The following is a 14,906-nucleotide window of genomic DNA, read 5'->3' on the forward strand; positions in this document are numbered from 1 at the left end:
AACCTCTCCGTGCCTCAGTTTCCCCGTCTGTAAAGTGAGACAGAGAACTGGAGCTGCAGTGAGGACTGGATGAGTGGCCACATCGTGCAAAGCACTTGCTTAGCAAAGTGCCTGGCAGGTGGCAGGCGCTCAGGGTCACCTGTTATCCCCTCCATTTGCAAGTCGAGGAAACTGAGGCACAAGAGAAGCTAAGTAAGGTGTGCACCAAGTACAGAGCTGGTTGAGGGAACCTTCTGTGCTGATGGAAGTGTTCCATATCCTGACCTGGGTACACGGTGTACCCACGTGTAAACATGTTGAACTGTACCGGGGGATGTGCACACCCCACTGCACGTGAGTAACATACCCACTGCCCCCCAGCAGCCTGATTTTCAGACCGTTTTGGCCTCAGGGGGTATCTTACACCACCAGGCGTCTTGGTTGAGAGTACAGTGGTGGGAGCCTGCGTCCTGTGTTCAAATCCTGTCTCCCCCTTTCTAACTGTTTGTCACCGGGCGATGAACTGCACCTCTCGGTGCCCGTTTTCCCACCTGCAACGTGAGTGAGCGAGGAGCAGCAAACTGCCTAGCGGTGCCTGGCGCAAGAGGGGCGATCTGCGGCGGTTTCTGATGCCTTCCGTGGGTTGTGCCAGTCTTCGAGGCGCACGCGGCCCCGTGGGGCTCCGAACGGCCCTTTCCACCCACATCCCCACCTCCCGCCCCCAGGGCCTGCGGCGGGAGATCCAGGCGCACGGGCCACGGCTGGAGGAGGTGCTGGAGCGCGCGGGCGCGCTGGCGTCGCTGCGCAGCCCGGAGGCGGAGGCCGTGCGCCGGGGCCAGGAGCAGCTGCAGGGCGCCTGGGCCGGACTGCGGGAGGCTGCCGAGCGGCGGCAGCAGGTGCTGGACGCTGCCTTCCAGGTGGAGCAGTACTACTTCGACGTGGCCGAGGTGGAGGCGTGGCTGGGCGAGCAGGAGCTGCTCATGATGAGTGAGGACAAGGGCAAGGTGCGCCCGGGCTGGGGGTGGGGGGGGCCTGGGGGCGCTGGAGCCCGGGGCCGGCCGCTGCCGCCTCATCGTGGGCGCCGTGTGCCCCCAGGACGAACAGAGCACCCTGCAGCTGCTCAAGAAGCACCTGCAGCTGGAGCAGGGCGTGGAGAACTACGAGGAGAGCATCGCGCAGCTGTCGCGCCAGTGCCGGGCGCTGTTGGAGATGGGGCACCCGGACAGGTGGGCGGGCGGGGGCGGGGGGGGGGGTTGGGGCTGGGCGGGGGCGGGGCCAGTTTTTATGGAATGGTCTGGAAGGATCTGAAGCTTCACTATTGGAAATTGGGACAGGGCCCAAATTGGACCTTGGGGTGGGAGGGGCCCTCACTGCCATGAGCTGGAGCCCTTGGATTTCAGCGTGTCGTTGGAGCCCCAATGGAGGGGCAGTGCCCAGGGATCAGTTAAGAGGGTGGGGCCAGGGGTATTGGGATTTCAGTGTAGGGGTGGGAGGTGATGTCTGAGGAGAGAAGGAAGAGCTCAGGACAGGGAAGGATACTCTTCCTACCCAGTGTCTGGGAGGACAGAAAAGCTCAGAGTGCTGTGATTGGGCATAGCCCAAAACCTCCTGGGTACCCAGGCATGGGGCCTCCCTGAGGCCAGGAACAGGGGCCATATCTGGGAGTCCTGGGCTAGGGGTGAGACCTGAGAAGGGGCACAGGGCTAGCCCTCTGTCCTCCAGAGCCAGGAGATGGCCTGGAGGTGAGGTAGGTTGGCTGGGGACCCAGGTAGGGAGTCAGCAGCCCCACCCAGGGCACTGGAGGGGCAGGGAGTGGGACCACAGAGAGGCTGGGGGAAGAGGGAGCAGTGAACTTATCAATCTTAGGGAAGCAAAGTTTCCCCGGAGTGCTCAACTCCAAGTATTGGGTTCACTGAATCCAAGCTTTGCAGAAAATAGAGGCCCCTGCGAAGGGGTCTGAGCGGATACTACTCTGGCTGAAGGTTCAGGGGACACACAGCCTTGCCCTGAGAGGGGGTGTCGGGGTCACAGCTCTGTCCTGGAAATCTCAGGGGGCTCCTTCCCTGTCCCCTCCTGTCCCCCTGTCCTCTCCCTGTCCCCCATCAGTGAGCAGATCAGCCGTCGGCAGTCTCAGGTGGACCGTCTGTACGTGGCGCTCAAGGAGCTGGGTGAGGAGCGCAGGGTGGGCTTGGAGCAGCAGTACTGGCTCTACCAGCTCAGCCGCCAGGTGGACGAGCTCGAGCACTGGATTGCAGAGAAGGAGGTGGTGGCCGGCTCGCCTGAGCTCGGCCAGGACTTCGAGCACGTCACGGTGAGCATCGTTAGTAATGATATTAATACCAGTGGCTAGTGCGTATCCTACTAGGCTTCTCTGGGCCTCAGTTTCCCCATCTGTAATGTGGGGATGGTAATAGCCCCCTGGCTCTTTTGTGAGCCCAAAGATTCACCATAGTGCACAGCGCTTAGGACAATACTCCGCGCACACACTGCCTAATATAGGAAGCGTTAGTTACCATCATCTGGTTATTTTTCTTGCTATTGGTACTGTTATTGTTACAGAGTAAGTGCTCCGTAAGGGTTAGGTTTACTTGTTATCATGACGGTCATCGTCAGCGTTAGTAGTAGTATTATTCTTACCTGCTACAAGATGGTGGGCTGGAGGGGGTTTGTGACCTCTGCCCAGGACCTCTGCCCATGCTGTGTTCCCGGTGGCAGGTGCTGCAGGAGAAATTCTCAGAGTTTGCCAACGAGACGGGCACCGCAGGGCGGGAGCGGCTAGCGGCTGTGAACCAGATGGTGGATGAGCTGATTGAGTGCGGCCACACGGCGGCGGCCACCATGGCCGAGTGGAAGGATGGGCTGAACGAGGCATGGGCCGAGCTGCTGGAGCTTATGGGCACTCGGGCCCAGCTGCTGGCCGCCTCTCGGGAGCTGCATAAGTTCTTCAGCGACGCCCGAGAGCTTCAGGGACAGATCGAGGAGAAGCGGAGGCGACTGCCCCGCCTGACCGCCCCGCCTGAGCCGAGACCCAGCGCGAGCTCCATGCAGCGGACCCTGCGTGCCTTTGAGCATGACCTGCAGCTCCTCGTGTCCCAGGTGGGGCGACGGCGGCCAAGAGGGGAGGTGGGAGGGCCTGGACGGCGTGTCCAAGGGGTGTTGGGCAGCAAAGCAGGCCAAAATCAGGCTATAGAGCAGATGGAAATTAGGCAGTGGAGCAGGTGAGAACAGACCAGAGAACAGGCAGAAGCGAGATGATGGGGCAGGTAGAAAACCCACTGACTGCACGATGCCTAGAAGTCAGACAGTGCCCAGAAAAGGTGGCCGAGTATGTCTGATAGAAATGAAACAGTGTTTCCAGTGGAGACAGTGTTTCCCTTAGAAACTGTGAAGGGAGTCTTACCCAAATCCAGATGGAGAGCCTAAAGGAAGTTTCAGAGGCTTCAGAGAAATTTGGCGGTGGGGCAGAGAGAAATTAGCATGTCTCTGATGGAAATCATATGATCTTCCTGCAAGAAATTTGATGGGGGTGGATTTTAACCGCCACGGCAACAGAGCTAATAGAAGTCAGGCTGTGGATCTGATGGGAATTGGGAGGCGGATCTGAGAAATCAGATGGAAATGAGGCTGTTGGGCGTCCTAGAACTCCCACGGCCCAACTGGCCCAACTGGGCTGCCTGTCCAGCGGAATGCAAAGACGGGACAATCATCTTTATGTGAACCATCTGGATGAGTGTTAGGAATCGGGCAGAGATTGATAGTGATTAGGTGGCGGATCTGATAGAAAGACGGCAGTCATTCCAGAAGAAATCGGGCGGTTGAACCAGTACAGAGTGAGCAGTGGGTCTGCTACAGCTGTCTTAGCAGAACCAATAGAAATTGAGCAGGAGACACATTCTGAAGGAAACTGGGCAGCAGGGAGTGAAAAGAGGGAGACTCAGCTGTGGGATCGTGAGGGTGCGGGCTCCAGGCATCCAGCCAGCTGGTGGGGGAAGGAGGGCGGAGCCCAGACCCCACGGAGGGGCTGGGGCTGGAGCCGGCGTACCCTTCAGGTGCGGCAGCTCCAGGAGGGGGCAGCCCAGCTGCGGACGGTGTACGCGGGAGAGCACGCAGAGGCCATCGCCAGCAGGGAGCAAGAGGTGCTGCAGGGCTGGAAGGAGCTGTTGGCCGCCTGTGAGGACGCCCGCCTGCACGTCAGCTCCACGGCCGATGCCCTGCGATTCCACAGCCAGGCCCGAGACCTGCTGTCCTGGATGGATGGCATCGCCAGCCAGATCGGGGCAGCCGACAAGCCCAGGTGCCCCTCCCCCCACCTCGGGCTTCCTACCTGCCACCCCCAGCCCGTCAGCAATCCCCTTCTCAGGAAAAATGACAGCAGCCAATAGCTGGGTGGCACCTGGATGGCACCTGGGTGTCAGGCACTGTACTAAATGCTTCCTGTGTATCAGGACCCCTGTCAGGCCTGGCCCTGGCGACGCAGAGCGCAGGGCATCCTCCTGCCTTCTGGCCTTCCCAGTTGCCCACCACTGCCCTCCCCGTGGGAGTGTCACAGCATGGGATGGGCTGCAGCCAGGATAGGGACAGTGACATGTGGGACTGTATTTGTGGCTTAACCTAGTGGGTGCTGGGCACTGATTTATTGCTGACGTGACGGTCTGATGTGAGCTGTCCTGCAGTGATGGGGACCCAAGTTCTTTCCATTACTTGGCCCTGGGAGTTTCATTCAGCTGCAGAGGATGATGGGATGGGATGGGAGCTTTCGAGGACTAAACCTGTACCCACATTCTGTCAGCCCAGAAGCCCCAACCTGTCTGCCAACGGGGCTGGGGAACGTAGGCCAGTGGTGTGTCCGGGAAGACAGGGATTTCAAGAGCTGTGGACACAGAGCCTTATTTCTGTGACTGCGGGGCCTGGCCTGTGTTCACGTACTCAGCGAATATTTATCGAATACCTACCATGTGCTGGATGGTGAGCAAGGCCAAGCTGCTGTCCTGGTTCAGCTTCCATTCTGCAGGGTGGAGACAGGCAACACATAAATTAAAAAGCACCTAAAATTATTTCAGATAGCAGTAAGCGCTCTGAAGACAAATAAAGCAAAGTAAGGGGGTGAGGGGCTCGATGGCAAGGCCTCTCCGAAGATGGGATGTGGGCGTGGAGACCTAGAAGAAGTGATGGTGAGTTGGGTAAAGTTTAGGGGGAAGGGTTTTCCAGGTGAAGGGATCAGCAAGTACGGAGGCCCTGAGGTAGGTGGTGGTCATGCGTCTTTGAGGAAGAGCCAGACCATCCTTATGGCTGGCTGGAGTGAGTGAGGTGGGGGAGGTAGCGGAAGGTCACTCCAGATGCCTTGTGGGAAAGAGTAAGGAGAGCAAAGGGTAGAAACAGGTGGACCAGCCAGGAGGCTGCCGCTATAATCCAGGTGAGATGTGGGGGTGGCTTGGTCCAGTGTGATGGTTGTACAGATGGGAAGAAGTGATTCGTTTTAGGAATAATACTTTTCTATTATGAAAAATTTCAAATATACCCAGAAATAGCAGTAACAGTATCGTGACCCCCCCACGTGGAGAGTAAACACCCATCAACATCTGGCCCATCCTCTTTCATCTGTATGCTCCCCAACTCCCCTCCACCCCTCACTGAGTGCTTTAAAAACAAAATCTCAGGCTTCACATCGTTTTGTGGTGTATGTTTTAAAGGTATAAATGTCCAGTGTGACTGACGGATTAGCTTCAGGGCCTGAGAGGAAAAAAAAAAAAAAGAGTTACGGACGAAGAATGGGTGAATTTACTGAGACGGAGAACTTCAGGGGAGGGCACTTTAAGGAAATAGAAGAGAATCAGAGAGATCATTCTAGACGTACTAAGTCTTAGGTTGGCATCATTATAATGCGGGACCTTCAGAAATAAGTTTGGACCAAAAAGAAAAAAGATAAAAGTTTGGACATATTAAGTCTTATAAAGCGATACTTGCTGAGTGGTGGGACCTTCAGAAATTTGGGATTTGTTTCTGACATAGGATAGCAGAGAACAGTCCAGTGGTTATATAACGCAAGCACAAATGTGAGCCACATAGAGAATTTAAGATTTTCTTGTAACCACATCAAGAAAAGTACAAAGAAGCAAGTGAAAGTTAATTTTAGTAATTCATTTTATTTAACCCCGTATGCCCCAGATATCATCACTTCAACGTGTAGTCAAAATTCAAATTATTGAGGGGCACCTGGCTGGCTCAGTCGGTAGAGCATGCGACTCTTGATCTTGGGGTCATGAGTTCAAGCCCCACGTTGGGGGTAGAGTTTACTTTAAAAAAAATTAAAAATCTTTTAAAAAAATAAATAAAACTATTGAGATATTTTACAGTCCTCAAAATATGGTGTGTACTTTACACTTCCACACAGTTCGGACTAGCCACATTTCAAGGGCTGCGTTGCCTACCCATGTCTAGAGGTTACCTACCATTTGGAATGTTCAGATCACTGACTAGTGAAGCCTTTGGAGACGTAGCTTTAAAAAATTAGAAAAAAAGATGGACCTTGAAATCTGAGGTTAGAATCACCAAAGTGTGACATTCTAGCACCTTGGAAAAAGTCAGACTCACTGGGTCAGTGAAGAACCTTGGCCCCTCAGAACCTGGTCTGAGAAGGTGGGCGTCATGTCCCAAGATACTCAGGGATTTGGGTGCCTCAGGAGTTACATCTGTCATGGCGACCGGGGGGGCGGCCACCTGAGACTCAGATTCCCTCCCGCCCCGGCCACCGCAGGGACGTGTCGTCAGTGGAGGTGCTCATGAACTACCACCAGGGCCTGAAGACGGAGCTGGAGGCCCGGGTGCCTGAGCTGACAGCCTGCCAGGAGCTGGGGCGCTCTCTGCTGCTCAACAAGAGTGCCATGGCTGATGAGGTGGGAAGGGGCACAGGGGGTCCCCCTCTGCCACCCGTGCCCATCGCGATGGGAGCCATCCTTGACGCCTTTCCTACCCATGCGCCACTTCCAGATCCAGGCACAGCTGGACAAGCTGGGAACCAGGAAGGAGGAGGTGTCAGACAAGTGGGACCGCCATTGGGAATGGCTGCAGCAAAGTGAGTGGGGACCCAGACACACAGGGCTCAAGGGCACAGGGACACGCTCCGGTGTGTTTGGAAAGGCCAGGAGGGTGACACGGCATGCTTTGCACGCTGCTCACGGGTGCCCAGCAGCAAACAGAAAGGCCTGGGAGGGTGGACAGGAGGACCGCCTTGCCATTGAGTCCCTGGTGGCAGACACCGAGGGGAGAAGCTGGTGCCCTCGGAGATATGCCCAGCCCCCCTCAGCCCTGCAGAGCCCAGAGTGGTCAGGGCTGGGATACGGAAAGCTGGAGGGTGTGGAGGGCCAGAGAAAACAGCCAGCGCCCTGTGAAGGGCCCACAGGTGCCCCCATCACTCGTAACGCAATGTCTCCCCTCAGTGCTGGAAGTGCACCAGTTTGCCCAGGAGGCGGTGGTGGCCGATGCCTGGCTGACCGCCCAGGAGCCGCTCCTGCAGAGCCGGGAGCTGGGCAGCAGCGTGGATGAGGTGGAGCAGCTGATCCGGCGCCACGAGGCCTTCCGCAAAGCGGCTGCTGCCTGGGAAGAAAGGTTCAGCTCCCTGCGGCGCCTGACCACGGTCAGCACCCCAGACCCTGCACCAGCCACCCCCACGCCCATCCCCCCCCCCCCCCCCGCTGTGAGACAGACACAGCCAGCACTGTGTTGCGTGAGGGCTGAGACAGATCCTTACTGGTCTCCCCGTCTAGTGGGGTAAGGGGGAACAGACCTGTCACCAGACAGTGACAGCCCAGGGCTGGGATGGGGGAAACACAAGGGACCATGGGAGCCCAGAAGCGCCTGTCCTGGCTTGGGGTGGGGCTCTGATCTGAGACTTGAAGAATGAGGAGAGAGGTCCTGGGTTGAGGGGACATTCAGGAAGGAGGCGATGGGGGTCACAAAGGCACCTAGAGAAAGTGATGATTTAGCCGATTCTTAAAAGAATACTGAATGTTTGCCAAGCAAAACAGGAGTTAAGTTCCTGGCAGGGAAAAGCATGGGTTCAGGCCTGGACAACCTTGCTTTTTCAATAATAGAAACTACTAAAGGGCGTGGGGAGGCAGACAACCCAGAGTTGTTTTCCCAGACCACCTCCCCCCCCCACGCACACAGGCCACTTTACCTGACCCTGACCTCTCCGTTCCCAGATAGAGAAACTCAAGGCGGAACAGAGCAAGCAGCCCCCCACCCCCCTGCTGGGGCGCAAGTTCTTTGGAGACCCCACGGAACTGGCGGCCAAGGCAGCGCCCCTCCTACGGCCAGGGGGCTACGAGAGAGGCTTGGAGCCCCTGGCCCGCCGGGCCTCGGACACTCTGTCGGCGGAGGTGCGGACCCGGGTGGGGTACGTGCGCCAGGAGCTCAAGCCCGAGCGCCTCCAGCCGCGCATCGACCGGCTGCCGGAGATCCCCGGGAGAGTGGAGACCCCGGCCCCGCCGGCCGCACCAGAGGATGCGGCGGAGACCCCCGGGGCCCTGGCGGCGGCGGAGCAGGTCCGGCCGCGGCCGGACCGCCAGGAGTCAGCTGATCGCCCGGAGGAGTTACCCAGGAGGCGGCGACCGGAGCGGCAGGAATCGGCTGATCAATCCGAGGAGGCTGCGCGGAGACGACGGCCAGAGCGGCAGGAGTCTGCGGAGCACGAGGCGGCACATAGCCTCACCCTGGGCCGCTACGAGCAGATGGAACGGCGGCGCGAGCGGCGTGAGCGGCGGTTGGAGAGACAGGAGTCCAGCGAACAGGAGATGCCGACCAGAGGAGAGCTGGCCAAGGGGTGAGGCCCCATGTGCGCGGGGAGTGAGGGAAAGGGGACGCAAAGAGCTCCAGGAGCCACGCAGGCCCAGTGGGGAGGGCTTCCAGGGCTCAGAACTGCTTAAGATACTGTCCCGGTACTCCTTTTGCAGAGGGGTAAGCTGGGGCTGAAAGAGGTTGGAAGAGGTGGCCCTTGTCCCACAGCTTAGGTGACCTGGGCAGGGATTTTATCCCTTCTGCACCTCAGTTTCTCTACTGGGCTAGTGGAGGAACCATCTTCTCCCTGATCGGAGATAAGACCCTTTATCACAGTTTCTTTCATAAATGGGGCTGCTGTCATCTCCATTTTGTGGATGGGGACCCTAAGGCTCAAAAAGGGCAAATCACTCAGTATGGATGAATCAGGACTGGAACTCAGGCCTTTCAGGCCCCAGTGTTTAAACTAGAGTGTGATCTAATCAGCTGCATTGATCTAATCAGCTGCATCCCCAGAAGGAGGCCTTTGGTCAAATAGGTTTTGGAGACAATGACTTCTTGACTCCTTCTTAATTTTGTATATCATGAACAGTTGCTGAGTCCCCCATTTCATGTGTGGTTTGTGCTGAGGAGAACAGTGACCAAACCAGCCTCAGCCCTGCTTTCATGGAGATCACAGTCCAGTGGAGGAAACAGACTTGTCACTGGATAGTGACGACCCAGAATGATCAGGGCATGGATGGAACAAGTTCAGGGGGCTTGGGAGCTCAGGGGGTGGGTAGAAGAAGACAACATAAAGTTCAAAGGCTTGAAGACACCGGTTTGCATTTTTCTCTAGTTAAAACTCAAAGGAGAGGTTCTGGCCTCCATTCAGCAGACATGTCCCAAGTATGGTGTGTAAGGCAAGCATCTCAGAAGGGCGGCTGCGGAAGTGGACAGGGGCTTGGCATCTCAGGCTAAGAGGTGGAGGCTCTTCCCGGCAACCAGGCTGGTCCCTGGGAGAGGGCACCCCAGTTCCATTGGGTCTTTCGGCCTCCCCCTCCCAGGAAGGCCACCCTGGCTGACATTGTGGAGCAGCTGCAGGAGAAAGAAGCAGGCCCAGGGCTCCCTGTTGGGGTAAGTTGAGCCTCAGGATGGGTGGGGGTATGGGGAACCCTCTCCTCAGAGCAGGAATCAGGACCCAGAAACACCAATGCCTAGCCCTGCTTTCCCCAGATATGAACCCTGCAGAGATTCTCAGGGGATGATGGAGAGCTCCCCCAGATGCCTCCTACAATCCGAAAATTTCTCCTTTAGAAAAATAAGGCCACCAGCCTAAGAAGACTCCTACCCCCCTCTCTACACACAGACTCCACACTCCTCCCACATCAGTCCCGGGGTCTCCGATATCCTCACAGACACACACACAGAAGTCCCAGATTCCTCCTACAGACAGCTGGGACACCAACCTGCCTGCATCCCCGCCTCCACAGAGCTAGAACTTTCCTCCCCAAGACCCAGAGCGATTCCAAACCTAGAAGTCCTGAGTCTCATTCGCAACACCGAGGGGTTCCCTAAAAGTTAAATCTCCAGCCCTGAGGTCCTCCCATACTCGCCTCCAAGACAGGTGGGACCCCCAGACCCGCGAGTCCCCCAGACAGATGGCCCCAACACCCCCCCTATGGACAGCACCCCTCTTCCCCCTCCCTTCACACAGCCGTCGCTGCCTCAGCCTCGCGAGCTTCCCCCAGGCCGCCTGCCCAACGGGCTTGAGCCGCCCGAGCGGACACCTCGGCCGGACCGGCCGCGGGCGCGGGACCGGCCCAAGCCGCGACGGCGGCCGCGGCCCCGAGAGGGTGGTGAGGGCGGGGGAAGCCGGCGCTCGCGCTCGGCCCCGGCCCAGGGCGGCTCCGCCCCCGCGCCTCCGCCACCGCCCACTCACACAGTGCAGCACGAGGGCTTCCTGCTGCGCAAGCGCGAGCTCGACGCTAACCGCAAGTCGTCCAACCGGTGAGCGTGTGGGCGGGGTTTTGGAAGGCGGGTTCCCAAACTCAGAGTATCCAATAAGCGAATAGTTGGGGCCTGAGGAGGGGGGTGGTACTAACTTCAGGGAATCCAAAGGGTGGTGGGAGTAGGCGGGGCCTGAAGAGGGGCGGGGTTTAACGTCAAGGACTCAAATCTATAAACTGGAGGAGCGGGGCTTAAACTTGTGTTCATTGGGCGAAGGGGTGGAGCTTAGGTGGGAGCGGGATCGGAAGAAAGTGTTCCGAGTGCCAGTAAGTTGCAACCCAAATTCCTAGCAATCAATTCGGGAGTTAACTAGAGCTAAGAGTAAGTTGGATGTGGGGTCCGGTCTACAGGATTCCAATAGCTTGTGAGGGGGAGCCTGGAGAGGTGATCCAACCAATGAACGGGGTGGGTCCACCCTCGAAGTTTCAAATTGTTGCTGGGGTGGGCGGGAGAGGTCTGAAAGGGGGCAGAGCCCAAACTCTGAGGTCTGAGGTGGGGGGCGCATATAGGGGTCCAAAGAGTCACGTGCTTATTCTTGGAGTCCAGCTCATGGTTGTCCAAACCTTTTTTGTCCAATTGGGAGGCAGAATCTGGGGAGAGGTGGAGCCAAAAAGGGAAGTGTTGGCCCACAAGCAGAGTGAGGTCTAGACCCAAGATACAGGTGAAATGGAAGGAACAGGTTGAGATTTTGCTTTGAGGCAGTCCTTGTCTCTTGTGGCAAGGCCAAGGTGGTGATAAAGGGACACCTTCGGTGTATTTCACTCTTGAGAGACCTCCTCCTCCGTTGAGGCTTTGGCTGAATGGGGAGATAGGAATTCCTCATTCCGGCCACTGGACCAATAGATCTCTTTTCAGGGGATTTCATGGTGGGTGGAGGAGAGGCAAGGAACATGCCCAAGCAAAGGCTTATGGAGAAGACCGCTTAAGTCTTACCTTCAGGAAATTCAGCATAGGAGGGGATGTGGAAGGGCAACCCCAGCAGGCTTGGAACCAAGAGTCTTAGATTCTCCCCTCAGCTCAGGAACGCCATAAGGAAGAGCATCCTGGACATAGGGCCCAACTAGGGCAAAGGCCCAGAGGAAGGAAGGGTCGGACCTTTTCAGCCATGAAGGGTATTAATGAAGAGTTCCCAGGCAGAGTTCTGTGACTCTGCCTTGAGCCCCATATCGTCGCCCCAGGTCGTGGGTGAGCCTGTACTGCGTGCTCAGCAAGGGGGAGCTGGGCTTCTACAAGGACGCCAAGGGCCCGGCGTCTGGGGGCACACACGGCGGGGAGCCACTGCTCAGCCTGCACAAGGCCATCAGCGAGGTGGCTAGTGACTACAAGAAAAAGAAGCACGTCTTCAAGCTCCAGTGAGCCCCCCCAATGGGCAAGAGGGAGGGATCCGAGGCCCAACTTCCCCCTCCCAGCAATACCCTGCTCCCCTGGAGGCTAGTTGGTGGACGGGTGGGCCGGGCCCCTGCCCCAGAGTCCCCAAGTCCTGTGTCCCTTCCTACAGGACCCAGGATGGCAGCGAGTTTTTGCTCCAGGCTAAGGATGAGGTGAGATCTGGTCCTTTCTCTTCCCTATCGGGACCTCAAGAACTACCTGGCTAGCTGGTTCCTGGCCCAGAGCAGTGGAGCTGTGAGCCAGAAACACAAGCCAGAGTCACCAGGCTGTGATGGGAAAGGCCACTGGCAGTGAGAGCCCAGAGGAAGTTCCTAACCTATGGAGGCAGGGGGCAGGGGGGGGGGCAGAGATCAGGAGGGCTGCCTGGAGCTCCCAGGACAGAGTCCATCCTCCTTGCCTTGGCCTCTGAGAAGACCCTGGAAAGATAAGAGGTGGGAGTTAGCTAGAAAGGGATGATACAGACAGAGAGAACTGCCAAGTGCAGAGAACTAGAGGTGTGGAAATGCAAAGTATTAACTGTGCTGGTGGAGGGTTCAAGGAGGAAGGAGCCCAGAAAGGTTCCCAGGGGCTGTATCTCACAGAGCATTGTGAGCCATTTGGAGGAGGTTGGAGTTTGTCCTAAGGGCACTGGGGAGCCATGGTAGACTTTTGAGCAAGATGAGGTGGGTGGAGGTTGCAGTGATGTATAAGAGCCTTTGGCAACAGTGTGCAGCGTAGACTGGGGGGAGGGAGAGGGCAGGTGTGAAGCCCAGGAGGCAACCAGGACAGGGACCCACATGGGAAGGCGCAAGGCTGGACCCCAGCTGGCCTGTGGGAGGGAAGGAGATGGCTGAGGGTGAACCTTAGGACTGGGGCTAAGGGGAGAGGTCAGGGGAGGAGGAGCAGGCATGGAGGTGGTTTAAAGAGATGTTGAAAATAATAATGCTTATTATCTCATTCATCCTTACAAGAGGCTCTGGAGTAGGCCTGTATTCTCTCCATGCCTTCTTATTTTTAAAATGGAGATAAAAATAGTTTTCCATTCTAGGGTTCTTGTGAGAAGTAAGTTGATACATATAGGGCCACTTCCGTGGTCTGGTGAATGTCAGTGCTCTATAAATGTCTGCTGATGTTATTGGTTTTTGTTGTTTATCTTTATAGTGGGAATTTGATATAATCCTATTGCATAGGATTAAGTGAATTAATCCACAGAAGCACTTAGAACAGAGCCTGGCACATAGTAAGGGCTATGTAACTGTTTGCATTATTATTATTAACCCATTTAAGATTGGAAAACTGAAGTTCAGAGGGCAGTCTGATTCTAGGCTCCTCTATTACCCAGTCTCCCTTCCTCCAAATCCGGACTCTGTGCCCTGTTTCTCTCTCCAGGAGGAGATGAACGGCTGGCTGGAGGCTGTGGCCGCTTCCGTGGGAGAGCACGCTGAGATAGCCCGCTGGGGACAGACACTACCCACCACGTCCTCCACAGACGAGGGCAACCCCAAGCGAGAGGCCGGGGAGCGCAGGGCCAGCGGGCGCCGGAAGTGACTTCCCACCCCCTGGGCCTGACACACATCCCCGCCCCTTCTCTCAGCACTGTGGGCACAAAGACACTTTCTCTTCTGCGGGGGCGGGAGCCCCTGGTTCCACCAACACTGCGGACGCGCCAAGATGGGCACTGGAAAGGAGTGGACTTCTCCTGCACTCCAGGAAGTGGTGGGGGGATTGCTGCCCCTATAGCCATATCTCGGCCCCTTCCTGCTCGCCACCCCACCCCAGGTGCTGGGGCTCCATTATTTTTATGCAATAACTGAGTTGGGGGGGGCGGGTAAAGGGGCCAGTTGAGCCAAGCCCCCTGCCCAGATCTCCAGATCTTGCCCCAAGAAGCTGGGGTGGTAGGGGCGATATTCCTGCCCCCCTCTCCGCCCTAGGGATGGGCACGGGGCCGCTGGTGAGGTCCCCTGGACCATCCAGGGTGCTAGGGGGTGGGGAGGGGACGCCTCCTCCCCGCCTTTACCTCACTTCCAATGCTGCCTTGATCTCTGTCTGGGAAGGGGGAGTGCAGGGGCCTTGGCCCCTGCACTCTGCCGTCTCAGAGCCATGCGGTTAATTCCTGACTTAGTTTATTTTTGCAAAACGTCGACCTCCTCCTCCCCTGCCCCGCATCCGCGAAGGCTTTTAATGGGAGGGGCGTCAAAGCTCAAAACTGTCTTCCTCTCTCCTCCCCCCTCCAGAGGTAAATGCCACTTTGTGAGGGGAGGGGCGAGGGGAAGCCCTCCCCCCCTGCATGCTTCTGGCAGGAGCACCTCCCTAGGGAGTGGGGGAACCGGGTTGTGGGCAGCCCCCATGGCCGCCTGGAGGAGCCGCTGGGGCTCGGGGGTGTGGGGCGGTGTGGCAGGCGCACACTGTATGTACCCATAATAAATCCTTTGGCTTTGACGGTCTATGCCGGTTTGTTCGCGTTTCATGGGCTGCGCCTGGGAGGATGTGTGGGGCAGGTTGGAGGGGGCTGCTCAGGGAAAGACTGCAGCTGCAGAGAACACTTAGATGTCCTCTTGGTATGTACCAATTTCAGGAACTAAACACATGTCCCCAACGAAACACCTAGATTCTATTCTTAAAATGGTAACCTGAAGGATAGAGGAATGTTTTGCTAGCCCTTGTACCTAAACTTCCCCAAAGAGGCCTTGAGGTACGCCCCGTCCAGCACAGGAAAGGCGGGTCCCTTTAAGGAGGCGGAGAATTTAACTGCGACGGGTGAGCTCTTTGCCCAATCGCCGGCGACTCCTGGTGTC

General features: G+C 57.2%; 1 protein-coding gene across 1 annotated transcript in view; it reads left to right on the forward strand.

The window, feature by feature from the left end:
* SPTBN4 (spectrin beta, non-erythrocytic 4) overlaps positions 1 to 14,555 on the forward strand; it is a 67,981-nt gene extending 53,426 nt beyond the window's left edge. The window contains exons 22-35 of the mRNA XM_026482276.4: positions 705 to 983; positions 1,075 to 1,205; positions 2,086 to 2,290; positions 2,695 to 3,075; positions 4,029 to 4,273; positions 6,734 to 6,872; positions 6,967 to 7,051; positions 7,416 to 7,612; positions 8,181 to 8,800; positions 9,801 to 9,870; positions 10,451 to 10,743; positions 11,922 to 12,095; positions 12,242 to 12,284; positions 13,501 to 14,555. Coding sequence (XP_026338061.1) covers positions 705 to 983; positions 1,075 to 1,205; positions 2,086 to 2,290; positions 2,695 to 3,075; positions 4,029 to 4,273; positions 6,734 to 6,872; positions 6,967 to 7,051; positions 7,416 to 7,612; positions 8,181 to 8,800; positions 9,801 to 9,870; positions 10,451 to 10,743; positions 11,922 to 12,095; positions 12,242 to 12,284; positions 13,501 to 13,659 — 3,021 coding nt within the window. The 3' untranslated portion in view covers positions 13,660 to 14,555. The remainder of the gene's footprint in view (positions 1 to 704; positions 984 to 1,074; positions 1,206 to 2,085; positions 2,291 to 2,694; positions 3,076 to 4,028; positions 4,274 to 6,733; positions 6,873 to 6,966; positions 7,052 to 7,415; positions 7,613 to 8,180; positions 8,801 to 9,800; positions 9,871 to 10,450; positions 10,744 to 11,921; positions 12,096 to 12,241; positions 12,285 to 13,500) is intronic.
* The last annotated feature ends 351 nt before the right edge of the window (positions 14,556 to 14,906 follow it).

The sequence above is a fragment of the Ursus arctos genome, unplaced genomic scaffold (assembly GCF_023065955.2).
Source record: "Ursus arctos isolate Adak ecotype North America unplaced genomic scaffold, UrsArc2.0 scaffold_19, whole genome shotgun sequence".
NCBI classification, from domain to species: Eukaryota; Metazoa; Chordata; class Mammalia; order Carnivora; family Ursidae; genus Ursus; species Ursus arctos.